This window comes from Mustela putorius, unplaced genomic scaffold (genome assembly GCF_011764305.1).
Source record: "Mustela putorius furo isolate JIRA1106 unplaced genomic scaffold, ASM1176430v1.1 tig00000765_pilon_pilon_pilon, whole genome shotgun sequence".
Classification (NCBI taxonomy): Eukaryota; Metazoa; Chordata; class Mammalia; order Carnivora; family Mustelidae; genus Mustela; species Mustela putorius.
In genome coordinates this window covers 10,673,369-10,693,892 of record NW_025421470.1, presented here as the reverse complement: position 1 = coordinate 10,693,892, position 20,524 = coordinate 10,673,369, and the positions used below count along the sequence as shown (strand labels likewise).

Here is a 20,524-nt window from a genome sequence, read left to right as displayed (position 1 = left end):
GGTTGTAACTCATTTGTGAATGAGCCGGGACTGGAATCCAGTTTTCCTAGTTCCCATTCACATTCATTCATTGTTTCTTTTCCATAGTTTTTTTCAAGTGAACGTTTTTAGCCCCTCAGTCTGTGCTTTGCCAAAATTGTGTTTCATTGCCATATGGTGGATTGGAGGAAAGTCTTAAGGAGCTGCTTTCAGATGGGTTGGGAGAAGCCTATGAGAAGCACATACAACCTTTCTTAGAATAGTTGGAATGAAATGGTTCAGAGACCTTGTGAATGAGAATTATGGCAGCAAGATCATTTCCTTTCCTGTAGACCATATGTTCTTACAAATCGAACATTGTGCTGGGTTGGATTGAGGAGAACTTTTGGTTTGGTTTGGTTTGGTTTTGAAGCCTAAGAATTTTATTTTAATAGAGCTGTAGGTTTCACTGGATGAGGAAAGGTGCAGTTGGCATCTTGGGTTGGTGAGGAGGTGAGCTTGGTGGTTGGAGTGGTGAATCTGTAGTCACTTCTGTGAGACCCGCGATGTCCGGAACATCCGGGCTGGTGGTGTTCCCTTAGATTGGTGCCATGTGTGTCCACCTGAGGACCATCCCAGGGGGCATTCTCTGTCTGCATACCTCAATGGCCCAGGCTCATGGTTTTTATTTGTGATACATTTTAGGGTTAGTGGATTGAGGCCTTGCCTGTATCCCCCAGTCTACTGCAATGGAGAGCAGAGGTTGGACAGTTAGTAAATAACTTAGTCTTTGCAGGACATACAGTTTCTGATGTAATTTCAGATCTACCTGTGGCACGAAAGCAGCCATGGGCACTATGCCCGTGCATGGGCTGGCTGTGTTCCAATAAAACTTTACTTGCACAAACAGGTAATGAGGCAGATGGCTCCGGAGCCCTTGTATGCTAGACCCCTGCTGTAGAATGATGAGGTAAGGTAGGAGGGACGAGTTGAACTCCTCTAATAAAAAAGAAATTTGTTGTTTTGTTGTTGTTAAAGATTTTATTTATCAGAGAGAAAGAGAGGGAGAGAGTGTGCATGTACAGGCGCACAAGCAAGGTGGGGGCAGAGGGAGAGAGGGAGAAGCAGACCCCCTGCTGAGCAGAGAGCCCAAGAAGAGCCTCCCAGGACCCTGAGATCATGACCCCAGTCGAAGGCAGACACTTAGACGACTGAGCCACTCCGATGCCTCAACAAGAAATATTTTTGTTCCTCCATCTTTCTTTTAAAACTTTTGGGTTCTGTGAAATTACCATGAAACGAATGTGACCGTTGCCTCAGTCTGCAATTTGACCTTGACATACTAAAGTCAAACAAAATGTATTTTGATATTTCCCTAGAGTTATATTCTTGTTAGGTAGCTTTACCCTGTTTGAGGACAGAAGAAAATTTCTTATTTCAGAAGTTCTTCAGAGGGGTTGCTCCATGTTTCATACTCTAAGCACTTCAGTTGAGATTGAAACAAGACGAGTTATTGAGATACATTCTTTTTTTAGTCAAGCAAAGCTGAAATTAAAATTTACGATTTGGGTAGATAATCAGAAGACTGTAAGCCATCAAAGTTTGGGGCTTTTTGTTGTTGTTGTTTTTTTAAAAAACTTAACTCACATCTTTATTTGGGAAGACTATTTGTCTGCCTAGTCATAAGTTAATAGGTGCAGCACCAGGTCAAGAAGTGGCATTGTTAATGAAATGAAACATTACCCTGCTGTTACTAACGGGGCTTCCGCAGAAATGTGGAAATGCCTAACTAATGAAATGTGAGAATTTAGTCTCCCTGTTGATTAGAACTGTATAAAAACACGTTTGTGTACAATTGTGAGGAGAAATTGCCATAGACTTGCTACCTGTTTAGTGTTAATGTGAAGTGATTTGGGCCCCTGTTTTTATTGTTGGTAGGAAATTTGTTTTATCATAAAGCTGGTTAAATACATAAATATAATTTTTAGTAGGAATCTAAAAAAATTCCTGGTGGGCTGCAGTATGAGATGAAAGTAAAAATTTAATTTCTCAACCTTAAACTAGTACTTTGTGCATTCATAGCATTTTAGCAGAATTTGTCGAATGAAAATGTACAGGAATGGTGGATTTCCTTTGGTTGCCGGAGTGCACACTTAAAATGATTCTCCATTATTCTTTTCACTTGATCTGAAATGAGCCCCTGGAAAGTAGTCTTAAGTTCACTCCTGTACTTTGTGATCTCTCTACCTGGATCCCTTCAATTATGTCTTTGAGGAGAAGCATCCCTTTTCCTTGACGAGGCGCCCCTCTGGCATCCTCTGCCCGTCCCCCAATTTCTTTCGCGGGTGTTCCTTCCCTTGCACCAGGCTCTTCCGCTTACCAGCTGCCGTGTCCTCTCAGAGTCATGGCATCTCTCTGAGACCCCAACTTCCACATTGGTAAACTGTCTTTGCTCTTTTTTTTTTTTTTTCCTTTATTTCGGTGAAGATTCAGTATGTCACAGTAACACACTAGCCCGCGCGGGCTCACAGCAGGTGCGCGGTGCATCAGCTCTGCCGTTGTTCTTCCTTAAAACCTCTTCCGTTCTATCGCCCTGACTGCTTCGTTCCCCTGTAACTACGAACTTGCTCCTGTTCTCTGCCCCCTCGGACATGCGGCTCACACTCAGCCTCCTGTGCTTTCTCTTGCCCTTCACTGCTGTCACACGACACCACAGAAACTTGCCGTCTGGCTCTTGGCCCCATTCCGTGTGACGGCGCAGCCACCACACCGTGGCCTTTGCTTCCTTGTCATCCTCTACCCTGTCATTCTGGAGTCTGTCACAAGGCGGGCCTGATTTTCCCAGACTGTTGGACTACCTTGTCTGTTTGCTTCTCTGACTTCGGGTTCCCTTGGCAGGCCACACGGTTGTGTTCCCCAAGGGTCTGCTGCTCCCTTCTCCCCCTGTACCCTCCCTCCACGATGTCCCCTACTCCTGGGGCTCCAGGAGCCCTCCCATGCAGATGAGCTGAAATGGGTGATTCTAACCCGCCCTGGTGTTTCGAGCTTAAGGTTTACATCTTGAGAGGTCAGCTTGGAGGAGCTGAGGGCAACTCAGACTCAGCACATCAATCCATCTTTGTATTGTGCCCAGCGAGCGGCCGCAGGTTTCCCTCTAGCTGTTAGTAACAATACCATCCCCAGCCTCCGTATTTTGGGGCTCCTCCTCTGCCACGTCTCTGTCTCGCTCCCCCATTGCCATAGCCGCGTCTTCTCAGCTGCATCCTGTAAAGTGTCTTTGCTTTCAGAGTTCTTCTGTATATACGTACGTAAAGAGAGAGATCTGGAAAGAAGTTCACCCGAGTGTTACAAGTCTTTGATCTCTGGGTGGTGGGGGTTTTATACTGTTTGGATTTTGGTGTTTTTAACGGGCATCAGGATTTCCGTGCTCGCGCGCTGGCTTCTCCCTCTCAGCCCTCCTGCGTCCCGATCATCAGCCGGCGGGACTCATCCTAGTTACACTCACACTTTCTTGCCTTTGCTCCTGTACTCAGAGCCTGTTCTGTTGGTTCTTCGCATCTCCCAGTGTCACTTTTCAGGGTTTCTCCCGAATAAGCTTTGCTTTAGTGCATTCATTTTCCCAACCGAATGTGCCGCCTTTCACAAGCTCTCTTTGCGGTGGCTTTTTGTGTTAATTCCTTTATTAGATTGTAAGCTCCAAGAGAGCAGAGAGTGGGTCTTACTCATCCTTTTCCATGTTTGGTTATAATCTCCCTGTTTTTCTTTGGGGACAACCCCTTTTCCCACTGGCTCTGGTTCTGGTGGGATGGCCGGTCAAAGCGTCCTGCCAAGAGGATGGGATGTTCTTCCCCTGGAATTTGGATTTTGAGTCATGGGATACAAGGACTGACAATGATTGGCGTGGATTCATCCTGGCCAAGGTGCTCTGAAGAAGCCATTTCTTAGTTCCTGCTTCCCAGATCCCTGCAGCTGCCCTGGTTCCAGAACTCTCCGAGGCCTGGTTCTTCAGATTTTCCTTCGTATCTGTGAGCTATCTCGTATCCTTACACTAAATGTCTCTCTCTTTAAATTTTAAGATAGCTAGACAGTTTCTGTTGCTTTTTTCCCTGCCAATAGAGCTGTTATGATTGGAACTGACCAGACTTAATCATTCTAGTTCATATATTGATTCTGATACGTTTTTTTCTTCTCTTTAAAAATGAAAACAAAAAAACAGCCAGAGACTGCTGCTGCTTTGAAACGTACGCTAGAAGCCCTGATGGACAGAGGGGCGATAGTGAGAAACTTGGAAAATCTGGGTGACCGAGCGCTGCCTTATAAGATTTCCGCCCACAGCCAGCAGCACAGTAGAGGAGGGTAAGTGTCTTCATGAATCTCAACAAATGGCTTTGGTCAGCTGTTAACAATGCTGTTTCGTTCTTGTTGGAAATGATGATAATTTCTCAGGAGATCTCTGTTGCACCAGGTGGCCTGTGGGTTCGTACTCTAGAGGTGTTGTGATTTAAATGGGTGCCAGTATAGCTGGTCCATAATAAACCATAACCAGAGTACAGAAACAGGTCATGCGAGGAGCAACAGGTGTATAAGCTTTTGATGGTGGGAAACTTTTCTTGTCAACCTATGCACTGTTTCCTCCTGACATTTCTTCAGCTTTGCCTTTACAGTGCCTCAGTGACAATGTGCTGTCCACACACTCGGTGCATCCTTTGTCAATAATGCGGGTTGCAGGTGACAAGCACGAGGTACTGGGAGTAATGCGTTTAATCAGCACCTGACCCGCAGTAGAGAAATGGTTTTATGTATGCCGAACAATAATCACAATTCTCTGTTTCGAAATTTTTTTCTCCCAAAAGTGTATAGCACCTTCCTCAAACATGTCGAAGATTTGACTCTGTAGCAGTAACGGTCCTGGTAGAAATTCTTTGATACCAGTTTGCTTGTTGAGTTGATCTGAAGCTTCTCTGACTCCTCATGATGTTATTTTTACACACATAATTTCTGGTTTGGAGGAGAAACCTTCTGATACTGTTGAGTTTCCCAGAAGTACTGATAGAGAAGATGGAAATCAGTGCTTAGTGGTGGGAAAGTCCAGGAGCTGAAGACTCCGTTCTCACACTGGTGCTTGCCAGCTGTGTGGCCTTCACCAAGTCTTCAGCTTCTCTGATTCCTGTTCCCTTGGATACTGAACTCAGGTGGTCATTCTCCCATCCTTGTCGTGGGGATCCAGTGAGATCATTGCTCCATGTGCTGGAGGGCTAGTGCCGCTCTTGTCCCCGCAGAGCTGGGGGTCTGTGCCGGTGCGGCTGCGGGAGAGGCCTGCGTGCGGGCCCGCCTCACGCTGCGGTTGAGCCTCTGTCAGCGTGTGGCGCATACCGCAGACCTCTTCTGATTGCTTCACCTTGCTCTGTGCTAGCGTTCAGCTGCTTGAGAACACCTCTGAAGAGAGCGCCTGCGCCGTTGCTAGGCAACTTGAAATGCACAGTGGCCGTTCCTCTTCCACGACTGGTAGAAAGAGGATGGAGATGGCGTGTGTAATGTGTTTTTTTTTAACTTAACCACAAAAGGGTTTCATTTTAACAGCAAAGCCATGAATCCTTTTGCCTTTTTGTTCAGAGAGGAGCATGTAAAATTTAGCTAAGGATTATTAGCCAGGTTCTTGGTTAGAAAGCACGGAACAGGAGGAGAAGCCCCTTCCCTCATTCATGTGCTTTCAGGGATGTGCACTAGGAGTGCTTTCTTCTGTCCCTTTTCCAAGGAGAATTTGTTGAGGGTTGGTGTGACCAGCATTCCAGAATTTGCACTTCTTGCAAGTGCACTTAGTGCTTAGTGCTGCTGCTGCTGTCTGAGGACCACACTTTGAGAACTGCTGTGTTGACTCATTAGTTGTCAGGCCTCTGTGTACAGTGCTGGGTTGGGTGGTGCTGTTTTTCTTTAGTGGATGGAATAAATTCAGATCCTGGAAGAACCCCCCCCCCACCCCCCAGAACTAAGCCCGAACTGCTGAAACACTAAGCCCCACGTTCTGGATTCCTGACAAGGGGCATGTGCCCCACCAAGGACTCTTGCTGTCACTTTGTTCATTCACATTTAACAATTTTATCTCTGGCCCTTTTACTCTCACACTCCTCAGCAAAGGAGGAGTAACATTCATAAAGGGTAATATATATGTGTATTGTATATAGACACAGGACCTCCCTCCTAGTTGGGGAGGTTCATGATGTAAGCTTGGTTTTCTGGTATTAATCAGTGTCTGGTATGTATTTGTTTAAGGTAGCATTTTCCAAAGTGTGGTCTCTGAAATACTAGTTAGACAGATACACTCTACCAAAAAATGGGGTGTGTGTGTGTGTGTGTGTGTGTGAGAGAGAGAGAGAGAGAGAGAGAGAGCGTGAGCGAGCGAGCGTAAGCAATTAGGTGTGGGATCCTTTGGAGAGTCTGATCCCTTCCGGAGATGCGCAGCGTATGTGAGTGTAGTAATTGTGAGAAGCCCTTCAGTAAGTTGCTTTCATTTATCAACTTTGACTGTTACCTTTTATTTTTATAACACTCATTACTGTTCTTCACAGTGACTTTGGATTAAAGAGGAGATGAGAGGCTAATGTATTTTGGAGTTACCGGGGGGTAAAAATTTAAACTTGAGTGGTGTGTCAGATGTCTGTAGTGTGGAGCTTAAGGGTAGTCTGATACTCTCTCCTTACTCTCTCCTGACTTCAGCCAGCCCTCCCCTCACGTCACTCCCTGCAGTGATGTTTGTACCAGGTTTTTTGTGCATTTGGTAAGGTCTGTGTGTCCCTTGCACACAGCCACATCAGGGGTCACAAACATGTATTAAGTGGATTATATGCCAGGATTCTGTGCTGAGTGCTGGAAAGGCTCAATTTTTCGAAGTGATTAAGAAGAAACAGCATACTTGTTTGTTGTAAATTTAGCATTCCAAAGTTTTTAACTCTTGGAACATCCCTGGAGACCTGACATATATCTATAATTTCGGTGAGGCACTGGTTTGAGTCCTGGGGTTGGTATTTGAGAGCCAGTTTTTTTTTTTTAGCTAACGAGTGAGCCTAGATGTCCTCCGAGAATGCACATCACCCGTGGTACTGTTGGTATTATGTGTTTGTTGTTCTTACATTTTATGGGAGGAAATGTCTATCCTGGTGGTATTCCTAGGTCTCTGGATGGTTCTTGGGATCCGGTGTGGTTCCTGGTCACAAGTGGTTTTCCGTTGAGTCAGGGACATGCTTGCACATTGCTGACCTAGGCACTGGCCAAAGAGATACCCGGTCTGGGGCCTGGCACAGCAGTGACCACCCGGCCTGGCTGACAGCCCGTCTCCGCCACGTTACTTCCCGTGTTGTTGGGGGATTGCCTCTGTCGTCCTCCATCCTTGCCCGGGTGGGTAGAAAAGTGCGTAGGTAGGAGAGATACTGCTGCCTCAGGGTTATGGGGGGGGTCTCCCCAGGGGAGGAGGTGTTTATTGCTGTATCAGGTCTCTGACCAGTATATGCCAAAAAATCAAGTATGCGTGTGGTGTTCCACATATTAGTTAAGTTGTGCCCCAGGTGATGTGAATTAGACCAGGAAGGAGTTAACCAGATGTCCCCTTTGCTCTTTGGGCACGTTGGGGTGGTTGGGAGGTTTGGGTCTTCTGGACCAAATTCTAGATGGAGGATTTGGCCTTACTAAAACACCTGTTGTCTCTAGGCAGTATCTGGAAATGATTGGAGCCTGACGCAGGTTGCGGGGAGGCAAGTGGGGGGTGGGTCTTACACATTCTGAGATTCATTCTCAGCTCTGGATTTGCTTTGGTCTCCTGGGGACCCGTTGGTTTTCCCTACTTGGTACCTTCAGATGCTCACCTTTATCAACTCGGAGCAAGGGAGGGTTGGCGTGGAAGATGCTTACTGTAGACCTCAGAGTCTGGAAGGTGACGATGTGACACGTGCAGAGGGGAGCAGTGGTGGGCTGGCTAAAGAGGGACAGGCATTTTCTGAGTCATGGTGTGAGGCGCCGGCTGCCGAAGTGCTCCGGTGTCCGACTTCAGGGCTGCCCTGACTAGCGTAAGGCTCTCTCTCCACTAGATGGGGCTGGGCTGAGACTCAGCGGGCTTTCTGGTAGAGAGACAGCCGTAGTACGCACTGTGGTCCATAGTTCCGTGCTGGGCTTGTGCTTGTTTGGAAAAGGATGCCCCCGACGGGCTTTGGCCGTTCCTAGCAGGTCCGATTTTACTGCGTGGAGATGGAACTTGGTGCAGAAGCCGTGGGTAAAGGAACTCTTACGTGCTGAAGGAGGTTTTTCTTGCCTGTTTTGCCCCTTTCTCCATTCTCGTCTGTTTTGAAACGTGAATAGGTGCTTATAAGATCTGCTGGCCTACATATAAGATGCCCTTCTATTTACGGGTAAGCAGAACAGTAAAAATAACCGGCTCTGTGGTGAATCATGGAATTTTACTGACTCGCTCCCCAAACGTGTCTGCAGCTTTACTCCAAGAGAGCTTCTGGCACCCACTCTAGAGGGGATTGAGGCTTCTCTGTAGTTTTCCTGTTAGCTGACGTTTCCATGTTCTCGTGCTTTCCTGCCAGCAGTAGGCCCAGGCCAGCCTCCTGACCCCGTTCCTGTGTGCAAAGGTGCTCCACAGCTGGGTTTCAAGGCAGAGCTGTTGTGGCCTTGGCAGGGTTCCTTTTTAGTGGCAGCGTCTCGAGATTTGTAAGAGTTCTCCAGTAGGTTTAGTGGTTTTAAAAATGTATGAGACCCAATAGATATAAAAAGAAATAGGGCTTTTCCATGCAGATGGTTCCTTGGTTTTAAGGTGAAGAATTCACTGTCTCAGTGAAGTCTGAAGCCAGCAAGGTTTAACTGATACGGTCTGGAAACTGGCATTCAGACGGATCTGTTTCCTCCCCTCCGAAAGGCTGGAAGATGCTGGAAGATGCTTCATGGCGTCAAATCCCTCCCATCCCCCTCCTCCACCCCCCAACCCCCGTGAGCCACTGAGCGCTTCAGTGGAAATTTCCACTTGTCTGCTAGGGGGAAGGGGAGGCTGTGAGTGTGTGACTGTGTCTGAGAGAAACAGAAACAAAGGCTATCACTCAAATTCAGGCAGGCGCTTTTACGCCAAACTTGTAAATAACAGGGTTAAGACAAAAGTGAAATAAAAAACAAATAATGACCTTTAAGTGTAGGAACACTGCACGGAGACACATATCTTCCCTCAACAACCTGGGGCCAGCCAGGGGGGTGGGTGTTGACAGCTTAGGCAGAAGGTGACTGAGAGAGACTGGGCCTGGGACCCCAGAGAGGAGGAGTGAAAGGCCAGGCAGAGCTGCGGCGCCCTCGGCAAGCCCGTGCTGTGCATGCAGCGTTCTTGGCGGCGTCATTTTCCGGGATTGGACCGTCTGTCCTGGGGGGCCATTCTCAGGGTCTTCTTCGATCCCTGGGGTTTCAGTCACGGTGTCGGAGAGACTGGGAATGTTCAGTGTCTTAAGAAATAAAAAGGAGGGTCAGTTAGCACCTCGAACACCACGTGGGCAGGTTCTAGCTGGGAAACCGTTCCCTCCACCTTTAGAACACGAGACTCTGCGCTGGGGGTTGCATCAGTGCATGGAACCTCTGTTTGTACTTTGTCTGCTTGACCCTAGCTGCCATCTCTCTACTTCCAGTTCGGCGGAGTTGGTGTGCGTAAATGTTAAGTGCTTTTCTGTAGGCGAAAGAGAGGCTTGGGTAAAGCTGATTTCTACCTCGTAGATGAAGTGTGATTCTATAATTAGAACCACACATGGGAAACCACACCTTTCAATGTAAACACTGCCGGGCTTTGTGTTTAAGGCAAGGGTGATACTGACATCAGCCTGGGCGGCCCGTTGTGCAGGACCACTTCACAGTGCCACGGAGCAGCCGATCGAATGATCTGATTAGACCGTAGATGGCTAAACGGGGCTTTCCAGAATGATTTGTCCACGCACTGATTTAATTGTTGATTAGAGAATGGAAAACTGTTTGGAGAACTTTTTTCCTTTTTCAGAAAGCCAGCTTTGAGGTATGTCAAGGCACATGCAATTGTAGTCAAAATTCTCAACTATTCTCTAAATTGTGAGGATGGAGGTAAGAAATAAGAAAGAGTCCGCATGTGTTGTGAGTTTAGTCTTGGTTTTGGTTCTGCCTAGCTTGGTTAGGGTAGAAGTAAAGGTGGGTATTTAATTGTGGTTCTTGAATCCTCTTGATCCTCCCCTCTTAGGGCCAGGCTGACGGTGGGGCAGAGGGCTCTCGGATTCCCCTGGACACTGAGACATTCCTCTTTTGCTCCCTTCCCTGAACAGCCGCTCGTGTGGGTTTCAGAATGGCTTCTCCGTGGTAGCCCTCAGGATGTAAAGAGTAGGGGTCAGGGGAATTCACGGTCATTTTTTTCAACTTAATAGTTGTGGACCTGTGTGGTCACAGGATGGGGATCCTTGCAGGCATCAGAAACTGCCGAACCCACTACTCTAAACAGATTGTTTGTAGGCTCACTTTCTTCAGATGCCAAAATGGAAAAAGGCAGGGCTGCGCTCTATATGCGGTCAGGTCACCGTCATTCCTCGGGTCATCCTTCTGTAGTTAGAAAAGCCCAGCAGTCGGGAGTCAGATGTCCATTACTGTCATTTCCAGAGCCTCCTACAGGACTGGGGGACTTGTATAAATAGTGGGACCCTGGTCTGACAGCACAGTAGGCCTGTGACCACTCTCTCCAGTGGGACTAAATGTTTTGGGAGGTCAGGGCCATACATACCTCCTTTTTAGCCTCTTTTTGAGGTCTGCCTGTAATAGGTGTTCACGGGCCAGTTAAGTTTGTCTGCTTACCTGAAAACAAAATATACACATATATAAATGTATATATATTGGCAACGCCCAGGAATCAGTCATGGCCTTTTCTGTATGGGAAAGCCATCATGGGCTGTTGACCTGTGTGCTTGGGCCACTAAGCCAGGCGGAGATTGAGTTTGTCCTCGATTTCTGCTTGGCTCCCCCGTGGTGGGGACAGACCACTTCATGCTCTGGATGGGGCTTAGCTGGAGGCTAAGAGCTTCAGCTTTCAACCAGGAGTGGTGAATACAGTAAGATCTGCCCATCTCTGAAGCTACTTGCCCTCTTCTCTATTTTGCTGGTGGTTCATTTTTGTGGAAATTTCCACAGTATAAAAAGGAGCATGGGAGTAGAAGCAGTTTTTGCCCACACGAGCCCTAGGCACAGATCAGCGGGGTGATAAGCATGAAATGACTGTCACTGCTGTAGTTGTGGGCACAAACCCATCTGCATTTTGGCCTTGCTCTTGTTTAGGTTTGGTTGCTAGCGGGAGTATCATGCCTGGGGGAGGGAAGGCACACTGCGTAGAAGGTAAAGGCCGGAAACATTTTTGTAGTAACAGGGATCTTCTAGAAGCCCAGTTATAGCCTAATCTTAGGATGTTTAGGCCTTTTTCTGGGTAGGATTTCTTATCCTTGAGAAGCCTCTAGAGGCTGCAGGTACCAAGAGATGTGATTGACAGAGTGGGGAACTGTCGGGTCTGCTTTTTATCCTGTGTCCTGGAGCAGATCTGTTCCCCCGTTCCCTTCTAAGCACAGTCGGGTTGGACCGCATTGTCTCTGGTCCTCTCTGCCACTTATATTCTGCGATTCTGTAACCCACTGGTCCCAAAGCTGTGTGTGGCTACTTTCCTGGAGTGAAAAGACCTGCTTTGTTAGAATCCAGGCTGCTGCCACTTAGTAGCTGAGTGACCTTGAGCTAATGACTTAATCGTTATAAAACTCAAAGGAGGCCATGTGTGGGAGGACCACTTTAAAAACTACTAGAGCAGTAGTGTTGCTAGGAGAGGGCTCCTGGACCGAAACCGCATGCAGCACCATTTCCTCCTCTTCCATTTTCTGAATTGCCACACGGAGTGGAGCATCTACTTCCTGTTCGTCGTCTTCCTCAGAAGCTGTTTAAAAGATGTGAAAGCACTCTGAAAACTAGAAAACTCTCTCTATGTAAGACACTTTCCTTTTAATTCCTGAAATAAGAAGTTTCTTCTTTTTTTTCTTTAAGATTTTTAATTATTTATTTATTTGACAGACAGAGATCACAAGTAGGCAGAGAGAGAGAGAGAGAAGCAGGCTCCCCGCTGAGCAGCGAGCCCGAAATGGGACTCAATCCCAGGACCCTGGGATCATGACCTGAGCCGAAGGCAGAGGCTTAATCCACTGAGCCACCCAGGCACCCCAGAAATAAGAGGTTTCTGATAGTAGCTGGCCTCCAGCTTCCATCCTTGGGTAGTCTTTTTACCCTTATCACGAAATGGTATCCAAAAGCTTTGGGGGTCTTTCTTAGGATGACTTGGTGAGTGCTCGTGTGTGGACATTGTTGTTCAGGAAGACTGCGTGAGACTTGATTTGTGGGCAGTCGAGTGGTGGTTGGCAACTGCACACCCACTCTTTCTCTTAAAAACATGTTTAGACATTGACGCTAGCTCACAAAAATGCCTCTGGTACAGTTGAATGGAAAATGGGAGAAAACAATGATTGCTGAACCCCAGGTAGGGTATCAAATAACTTGAAGACTTGACTGCTGGGGCAGACTTAACTGGAGAGCAGGAGCCCCCTGCGGACTTTCTGGAAGGAGGCGGGTACTTCCCAGGACTGACAGTGGTGATTGCCCGGGTTATTGAGTGTCCAGGGCATGTCAGGCCCTTGCTAAGCACTTGCCTGCATATTACCTCGTTGTAACACGTGGCATTTCACCAGTGCACTGCCTCAGGCCGTTGGTGCTGGGCTTTAGTGTAATAAAAGAGGAAGAGTATTTTAGGGAACCTAGACAAAGGGCATGGGAAGAGGAAGGAGCTATAGAGTCAGCTATGGTGGGAATGTTGGTGAACAGGGGTGGAGGTCATAACTTGTCGGTGGTAGTTTGGAGGGACGCTTTGATGAATACGAAATGAAAGAACAAATGAATAAAATCGAAGAAAGAAATGCCAGGGCTGTGCTGAGTGCGAGAGTTCCCTGCCCTGGCCACCAGGCGGCCATAGTTACTGCAGGCTGGCCGGTAGATGGGGGGCTGCGGACTGGCAAAGAGAAATTTAAGATTGATCACACTGACTTTTTAGGTTCTTTTGCAGAGCCTTACTAAAGGTAAGTAATCAGTAATTAAATGTTGAACAAATGAGCAGTTCTTAAGTTGGGTGATTGCAAACCTAGTCCCTTTCATATGGAGTAGAAATAAACAAGTGGAATTGTGTTTTGGAAAATTTGGCCATTTGGTGTATAATTTTCAGAGTAAGCCCAAATGGTAATCTCATCAGTGAGCAAACGTTACGAGTTACTTCCTCAAGAAGTTTGCCTGATGATGGGGAAGAGTTCATACCATTTTTTTAAAAAAAAGATTTTATTTATTTGAGAGAGAGAGCGAGAAGGAGCAGGGGGAGGGGCAGAGGCAGAGGGAGAAGCAGACTCCCCACTGAGGAGGGAGCCCAGCGTGGGGCTCGATTCCGGGTCTCTGGGACCGTGACCTAAGCCGAAGACAATTGCTTAGCCAGCTGAGACACCTAGGCACCCCTACACTATTTTGAAAATAAGATTAATTTATTTATTTTAGAGAGAGTGTGGGCAGGGAAGGGGCAGAAGGCTGAGGGAGAGAGAGAGTCCTCATGCGGACTCCCCTTGTTCCCACGACCCTGAGATCATGACCTGAGCTCAAACCGAGAGTTGGATGCTTAACCGACTGAGCCACCCAGGCACCCCAGTTTATGCTATTTTTATTTATTTTCTTGAGAAAATCTGGGAGTCTTTGTTATCTGTGGTTGTTTTCTCACCACCATTACCCAAATCAAATCATTCACCAAGTCCTGCCCATTCAGCTTTTTATGCGCCATTATTAAATCAACAGCTTTGATTTATATAGATATAATTAATGACACAATAAACTGCACATGAAGCGTATACTTTAATAAGGCTTGACACACACATACATATCACTGTGAAGTCACCACAATCAAGATAATAAATAATTTGGTCACCCTGTAATTTCCGTCCTGTGTCCTGTGACGATTCCCTCCACTTGTTCCCGTCTCTAACTACCAGAGGTCTGCTTGCTTTCCTTGTAGATTAGTTTATATTTCATAAAATCTTACTGAAATAAAATCAGATAGCATGTGCCCTTTTTTATACCGGTTTCTTTGCACCAGCAAAAGTATTAGGAGATTCATTTGTATCGGTAGCTTATTCCTTTTTATGGCTGAGTAGTATGCCGTTGTATGGACATAGCACAGTTTATCAGTTGACATGTTTGGTTTCTTTTAAAGACTTTATTTATTTATTTGACAGACAGAGATCACAGGTAGGCAGAGAGGCAGGCAGAGAGAGTGGGGAAAGCAGGCTCCCTGCTGAGCAAAGAGCCTGATTTGGGACTAGATCCCCAGGACCCTGAGATTATGACATGAGCCAAAGGGAGAGCCTTAACCCACTGAACCTCCCAGGTGACCCCAGTTGACGTGTTGATGAATATATGTGTCATTTCCAGTTTGGGGTTGTAAGTAGAGCCATAGTGAACATTCACATACAAGTTGTGGGGACTAATGCTTTAATTTTCTTGGATGAATACCTAGGAGTAGAAGGGCTTGATCACAACAGCAAGTGTATGAACTTTTAAGAAAATACTGAAACAATTGTATCATTCTGCATTCCCACTAGCAGCCTATGAGAATGCCAGTTGCTCTGTATCCTCACTAACACTTGGTAAGGTCAGTCGTTTTTTGATTTTAGCTGTTCTAGTAGGTATCTCCTTGTGGTTTTAATTTGAGTGTCTCTAATGTATTAAGCATCTTTGGCAGGTGCTTCTTTGCCATAATATATCTTTGGTGAAATGCCTGTTCAAATTTTATGCGCATTTTTTAAAAATTGGGGATTTTTAAAGTAAATTTTTAGTTTTTTATATTCTAGAAACAAGTCCTTTATCGGGCATGTGATTTGCAAATCCCAGTCTGTGGCTTGTCTTTTTATTATCTTAATAATATCTTTCAGAGAACAGTGTTTAGTTTTGATGAAGTCTAGTTTATTGAATTTTTGTTTATGGATTTTGCTTTTAGTGCTGCCTAAAGTTTCTTTGCTTAACTGAAGGTCATAAAAGTTTTCTCCTGTGTTTTTTTTCTAGTTTTACAGCTTTATATTTTATATTTAGACCCGTGTTAAAGTTTGAGTCAATTTTTGTATATGATACAAGTATGGATCAAAGTTCATTTTTTTTGCATACAGATATGGAATTATTCAGCACCATTTGTTGAAAAGACTGCCCTCTTTCTCTTTGAGTTGCCCTTACGCCTTTGTCAAAAATCAGTTGTGCATGTATGTATTTTGTGCATATATGTATGGATCTATTTCTGGACTCTGTTCTGTTGAGCTGTTTGTGTATCTTTATACAAATACCATACTGCCTTGATTACCATAACTTTCCTTATAAAGTCTTAAAATCAGGTAGTGTTAATCCTTCAACTTTATTCTTGATATCAAAGTTGTTTTGGTTGTTGTAGGTCCTTTGAATTTCCCTGTGTAGCTTAGAATCAGTTCATCAATTTCTAACAAAAATGTCTTAGGATTTTGATTGGGATCCCTGGGAATTTATAGATCAATTTTGGAGAACTGGCATCTAAATAAATTTGAATCTTCCTACCCATGAACAAGGTGTATCTCCATTTATGTCATTTTTCTTTAATTTCTTTTAGTAATGTTTTATGGTTTTTAGTGTACAGGTCTTGCACACCTTTTGTCAGATTTATCCTTAAGTATTTCATATTTAATTTCAAGGTGTGATTATTTGTTGCTAGTATGTAGGAAATGCAGTTGATTTGTGTAGACTGCAACCTTGCTAACTCACATATTATTTCTAGGATCTTTTTTGTAAATTTCTTAGGCTCTTCTATATACACAGTCATTTCATTTGTAAATACAGATCATTTTAGCTACTTCCTTATCAATCTGGATGCCTTTACTTTTTACTTGCCTTATTGCACTGGCAAAAGCCTCCAGTAAAATGTGGACTAGAAATGATGAGAGTAGACACCGTTGTTTATCCTCAGTCTTGGAAAAGCATTAGGACTTTGACCAGTTGGTATGATGTTAGTTACATGTTTTGCGAAGATATCCTTTGTAACAAAAGGTTGAAGAAGTTCCCCTGTATCCCTACTTTGCTGAGAGTTTATCAGGAATTGGATGTGGAATTTTGTTAAAGTTTGTTTTTTTTTTTTTTTTTTTTTTTGGCTTCTATTGGAATGATCACATGATAGAGTTTTCTTTTCTTTGTATTATGTTCTGTTAGCCAGCATATAGTACGTCATTAGTTTCTGATGTAATGTTCAGTGATTCATTAGTTGTGTATAACACCCAGTGCTCATCATAATATGTGCCCTCCTTAATACCCATATTAAGGTTTTTCTTCTTTAGTTTGTTAATATGGTAATTTACATGGATTGATTTCAGGTGTTAAACCAGTCTTGTTTTCTATGATAAACTCTGCTTGACCATGATGTATTATTCTTTGCATATATTTCAGTAGTCCGTTTGCTAATTTCTTTTTTTTTCCATTTATGTTTGTGAGAGCTATTGATCAGATCTTTTCTTTTCTTGTAATGTCTTTGTCTGATTTTGGCATCAGGGTAATGCTGGCCTCATAGAACAAATTGGGAAGTGTTGTCCTGTTTTCTGGACCAATTTATATAAAAATTGGTGTGTTTTTCCTCAAACGTTTGGCAGAATTCACTGGTGAAGCCATTTAGGGCTTTGGTTTTCTTTATGGAAAGTTTTTTGTTGTTGTTGTTGTTTTTTCTTTTAAAGATTTTATTTATTTATTTGACAGAGAGAGAGCACAAGTAGTCAGAGCAGCAGGCAAAGAGAGGGGGGGAAGCAGGCTCCCTGCTGAGCAGAGAGCCCAATGATTCCATGATGCTGTGGGACTCGATCCCAGGACCCTGGGATCATGACCAAAGGCAGAGACTTAACCCACTGAGCCACCCAGGCGCCTCTGTGGAAAGGAGCAGCTGCCTTCGGATCAGGTCATGATCCCAGGGTCCTGGGATCGAGTCCTACATCGGGCTCCTTGCTCGGCAGGGAGCCTGCTTCTCCCTCTGCCTCTGCCTGCCTCTTTGTCTGCCTGTGCTCGCTCGCTCTCTCTCCCTCTGTCTCTGACAAATAAATAAAATCTTTTAAAAAAATAAAATAAAAAATAAAAAAATAATTACACATTTGATTTCTTTAATAGATACAGGGCTATTCAAGTTACCTACTTTTTGGAAGAAGTTTTGGTAGTTTACATTTTTCAAGGAATTTAAGTTGTCCAATTTACTGCAAAATTTGTTTATAATAGTCTTTTCCATTCTTTTATTATCTGTAAAATTTGTATCCATTTCACCTCTGTCTTTCCTGAATATTAGTAATTTGTCTCTTACCCTTTTCTACTGATTGGTCTGACTAGAGGTGGATCAGTTTTACTGGTTTTAGTGAACTAGTGTTTGGTTTCATTGATGGTCTCTATTTGTTTTTCTGTTTTCCGCTTCAGAGATTTCTGCTCTGATCTTCATTCCCCCGCCCCCCCCCCGCCGCCTTGGTCTTATTTGTGTTTGTGATTTGTTCTTTTTTTTTTTTTTAAGATTTTATTTATTTATGTGACAGAGACAGCAAGAAAGGGAACATGGGTGGGGGGAGTGGGAGAGGGAGAATCAGGCTTCCCACTGAGCAGGGAGCCTGATGCAGGGCTCTGGGCTCAGATCCCAGGACCTTGGGATCATGACCTCAGCTGAAGGCAGAGGCTTTAAGGACTGAGCCCCCAGGGGCTCTGTTCTTTCTTGTAGTTTCTTAAGGTGGAAGTTTTGAGGCTTTTCCTTTCTTACATAGGTGTTTAGTGCTATAAATTTCCTGCTTTAGTGGCATTCCCCAAACTTTGATTTGTTGTTTTCGTTTTCATTCAGTTGACGTTCCCTTTTGTTTTCTTTGACCCGTAGGCTGTTTAGATTTATGTGTAGTTTCCGAGTATTTGGGGATTTCCCCAAGTGTCTTCTGTGAGATTCGAATCCCTTTTGATTTATGGAGACTCATTTTGTGGCCCAGATTATGGTTGACTTTGGTAACTGTTCTGTTTGCCACAGTGAACAGTGCGCCTCCTGCTCTCCTTGTTTGGAGGGTTTTATAAATGTGAGATCTGATTGGTGGATGGTGCTGCCCACTTTTTCGATATCCTGGCTGATTTTCGGTATACTGCTTTTATCGATTACTGAGAAATATGAAGTCTCCAACCATAATTATGGACTTGTTTATTTCTCTTTTCAGTTCTGTTTGTTTTTACTTCCTGTATGATGAAGCTCTGTTGTCCGCTACTTGCACGTTTAGGGTTGTTGTGTCTTGGTGAGCTGATCATTAAATATTGTGTTTTTATTCCTGGTAATTTTCTTTGATCTGCAATCTGCATTGGTATTACTGTAGCCACTCGAGCTTTCTTTGGATTAGTGTTTTTGTACGGTGTATGGTTCTCTGTCCTTTCAGTTGTAATAATTGTTTACTTGAATAAATTTCCCACTAGGCTCAGCTAAGGGTGAATGTTCACCTGGGAAGTGGTTTTATATGTTTTGAACTCTCTTTGTTACGGAATTATACAAAATGTCATCCCATTTCTCCTAAGTCCCTTGTCGAATCTGTCCATTTTCACTTTGGTCTCTTCTGCTTCCCACCTTCCATGCTAACAGTACCCCTGTCGGGGTTTACTGGGGACCTGGTGTGTGTTAGCCTCTGTTCAGGGTGCAGGCATGGGGCAGCACAGTCCGTCCTAGGGCAGTTACGTGTTAGTGGATGAGACAGCCAGTGAACAGCTGTGTCCTGCAGCCTGGTGCTGAGCGCCGTGGGACGCAGTGAGGCACTGAGTCGGGCGGAGGGAGTAAGGCGGCTGGACGGGCAGGCCAGGGGGGCTGCTTCAGGAGATGTGATCAGAGAGGACCTCTCTGACAAAGGGCCGTTCGGACACAGACGTGATGGAAGTGAGGCCTGAGCTCTGTGGAACTCGGGTGAAGAACATTTCCGGCAGAAGGAACAGTGAGTGCAAAGACCTAGGAAGGGAACATGCTTGGGGAGGAGAGTGTGGCTAGAGCAAAGTACGCGATGTCAGAGGTCCCCGCAGCCAGCTGGAACGTTGCAGAATTCTGAACTACAGCACCGAAAACTGCCCTTTCGCAGCCCTGTGGTTCGAGCCCAACAGTGCAAGGAAGGCTTCGACTTTAGAATTGAGAGGCGGGCGCGGCCAGGGAGGAAGGCTGTTTCTTCCTTTCTGACACCATCCAACCGAGCCGATGAAGTTGTCCATGTGGTGAGAACGGTGGGCTGGATGAGACGGCCTTCTAGATCAGTCTGCTGCGTGCGAGTGGAGGAATGCTCGGTTCTTCGCCTTACCCAGGATTCCCGTGACTTTGCTTCTGTTGTCAGCTCTCGAACGCGCAGGACAGTCTTAGACCAATCCCAGGCCTTTCAGAACCTTTTCCCTTGTTTGTGAAATGTGGCTGTTGGTAGGTTCTGTGCCTCTCAGGTGCATTAAGTTACTTGCAAAATCCTTTAGGAAACGAGAAGACTAACCTAATGTTTTCTCAAAAATGGTTTGAGAAATTCAGCCTGGTTGGCTGGAGCACTCTTGTTCCTTAGACACATAACCTTACTGTCCCTTCTGTTCTCCGCACTCTAATGTCACACACTTCCAGGTACCGTGGAGTTTGTTCGGATTCAGATTCTCCCAGGATTGGAAGGGGACCGGACATAGGGAAGAGGGAAGCTGGGCAAGCACTTCTGGTCAGCCGGTCAGCTGGTCGTTTCTGTTTCGACGGGGGCATGCATGTGTTTGCACGGAGCTGGTTTTATCTGGCGAGCAGTAGAGGACAAGCACTGACCCAGCAGCGGGGGTGTTGCACTGCAGCGCGCAGGAACTCACAGGCCTCTGTTTTGTTGCAGGTATTTCTTGGTGGACTTTTACGCACCAGCCACAGCTGTCCAGAGCATAATGGAACATTTGTCCCGAGACATTGATGTGATTAGACCGAATGTTGTAAAACACCCTCTGACCCAGGAAGTGAAAGAGTGTGAGGGGATTGTCCCTGTCCCACTTGAAGAAAAACTGTATTCCACAAAGAAGAGGAAGTGAGAAGATTTACCACATCTTAGCTTTGTATTTAATTCTCTCACTTTTGAGTGCCATGGATTAAAAATTTACAAACTTGATGCTTATCTGAGTGTCATGGGTGCCAGTTGATTTTTCCAAGGAATTTCTAGCTCTCGAACGCCCTTACAGTGTGAAGTTGGGGGAATGGCTTGCTTAGAGCCACTTTGTCATCTGAGGTGCAGGACACTATTCTTGATTTACTTTCGTTAAGTGTAATTTCTTTATCGAGGAGGGCTTTGCCCTCTCACAATGCTGCCACCATTTTGCAGAGCAAAGCTTATAAAAACGGCCTCAGATTGCAAGCTAGTCCGTTCAGACTGTATAACCCTACAGAATAAAAATTTAAGACCACTGCATTATATGAGTAACTTTTGACCAGAAT

At 45.2% G+C, this 20,524-nt stretch overlaps 1 protein-coding gene across 1 annotated transcript in view; it reads left to right on the top strand.

Annotated features, from left to right (window-relative positions):
• MRPS6 (mitochondrial ribosomal protein S6) overlaps positions 1–20,207 on the top strand; it is a 66,754-nt gene extending 46,547 nt beyond the window's left edge. The window contains 2 exon segments of the mRNA XM_045084553.1: positions 4,175–4,314; positions 19,935–20,207. Coding sequence (XP_044940488.1) covers positions 4,175–4,314; positions 19,935–20,124 — 330 coding nt within the window. The 3' untranslated portion in view covers positions 20,125–20,207.
• The last annotated feature ends 317 nt before the right edge of the window (positions 20,208–20,524 follow it).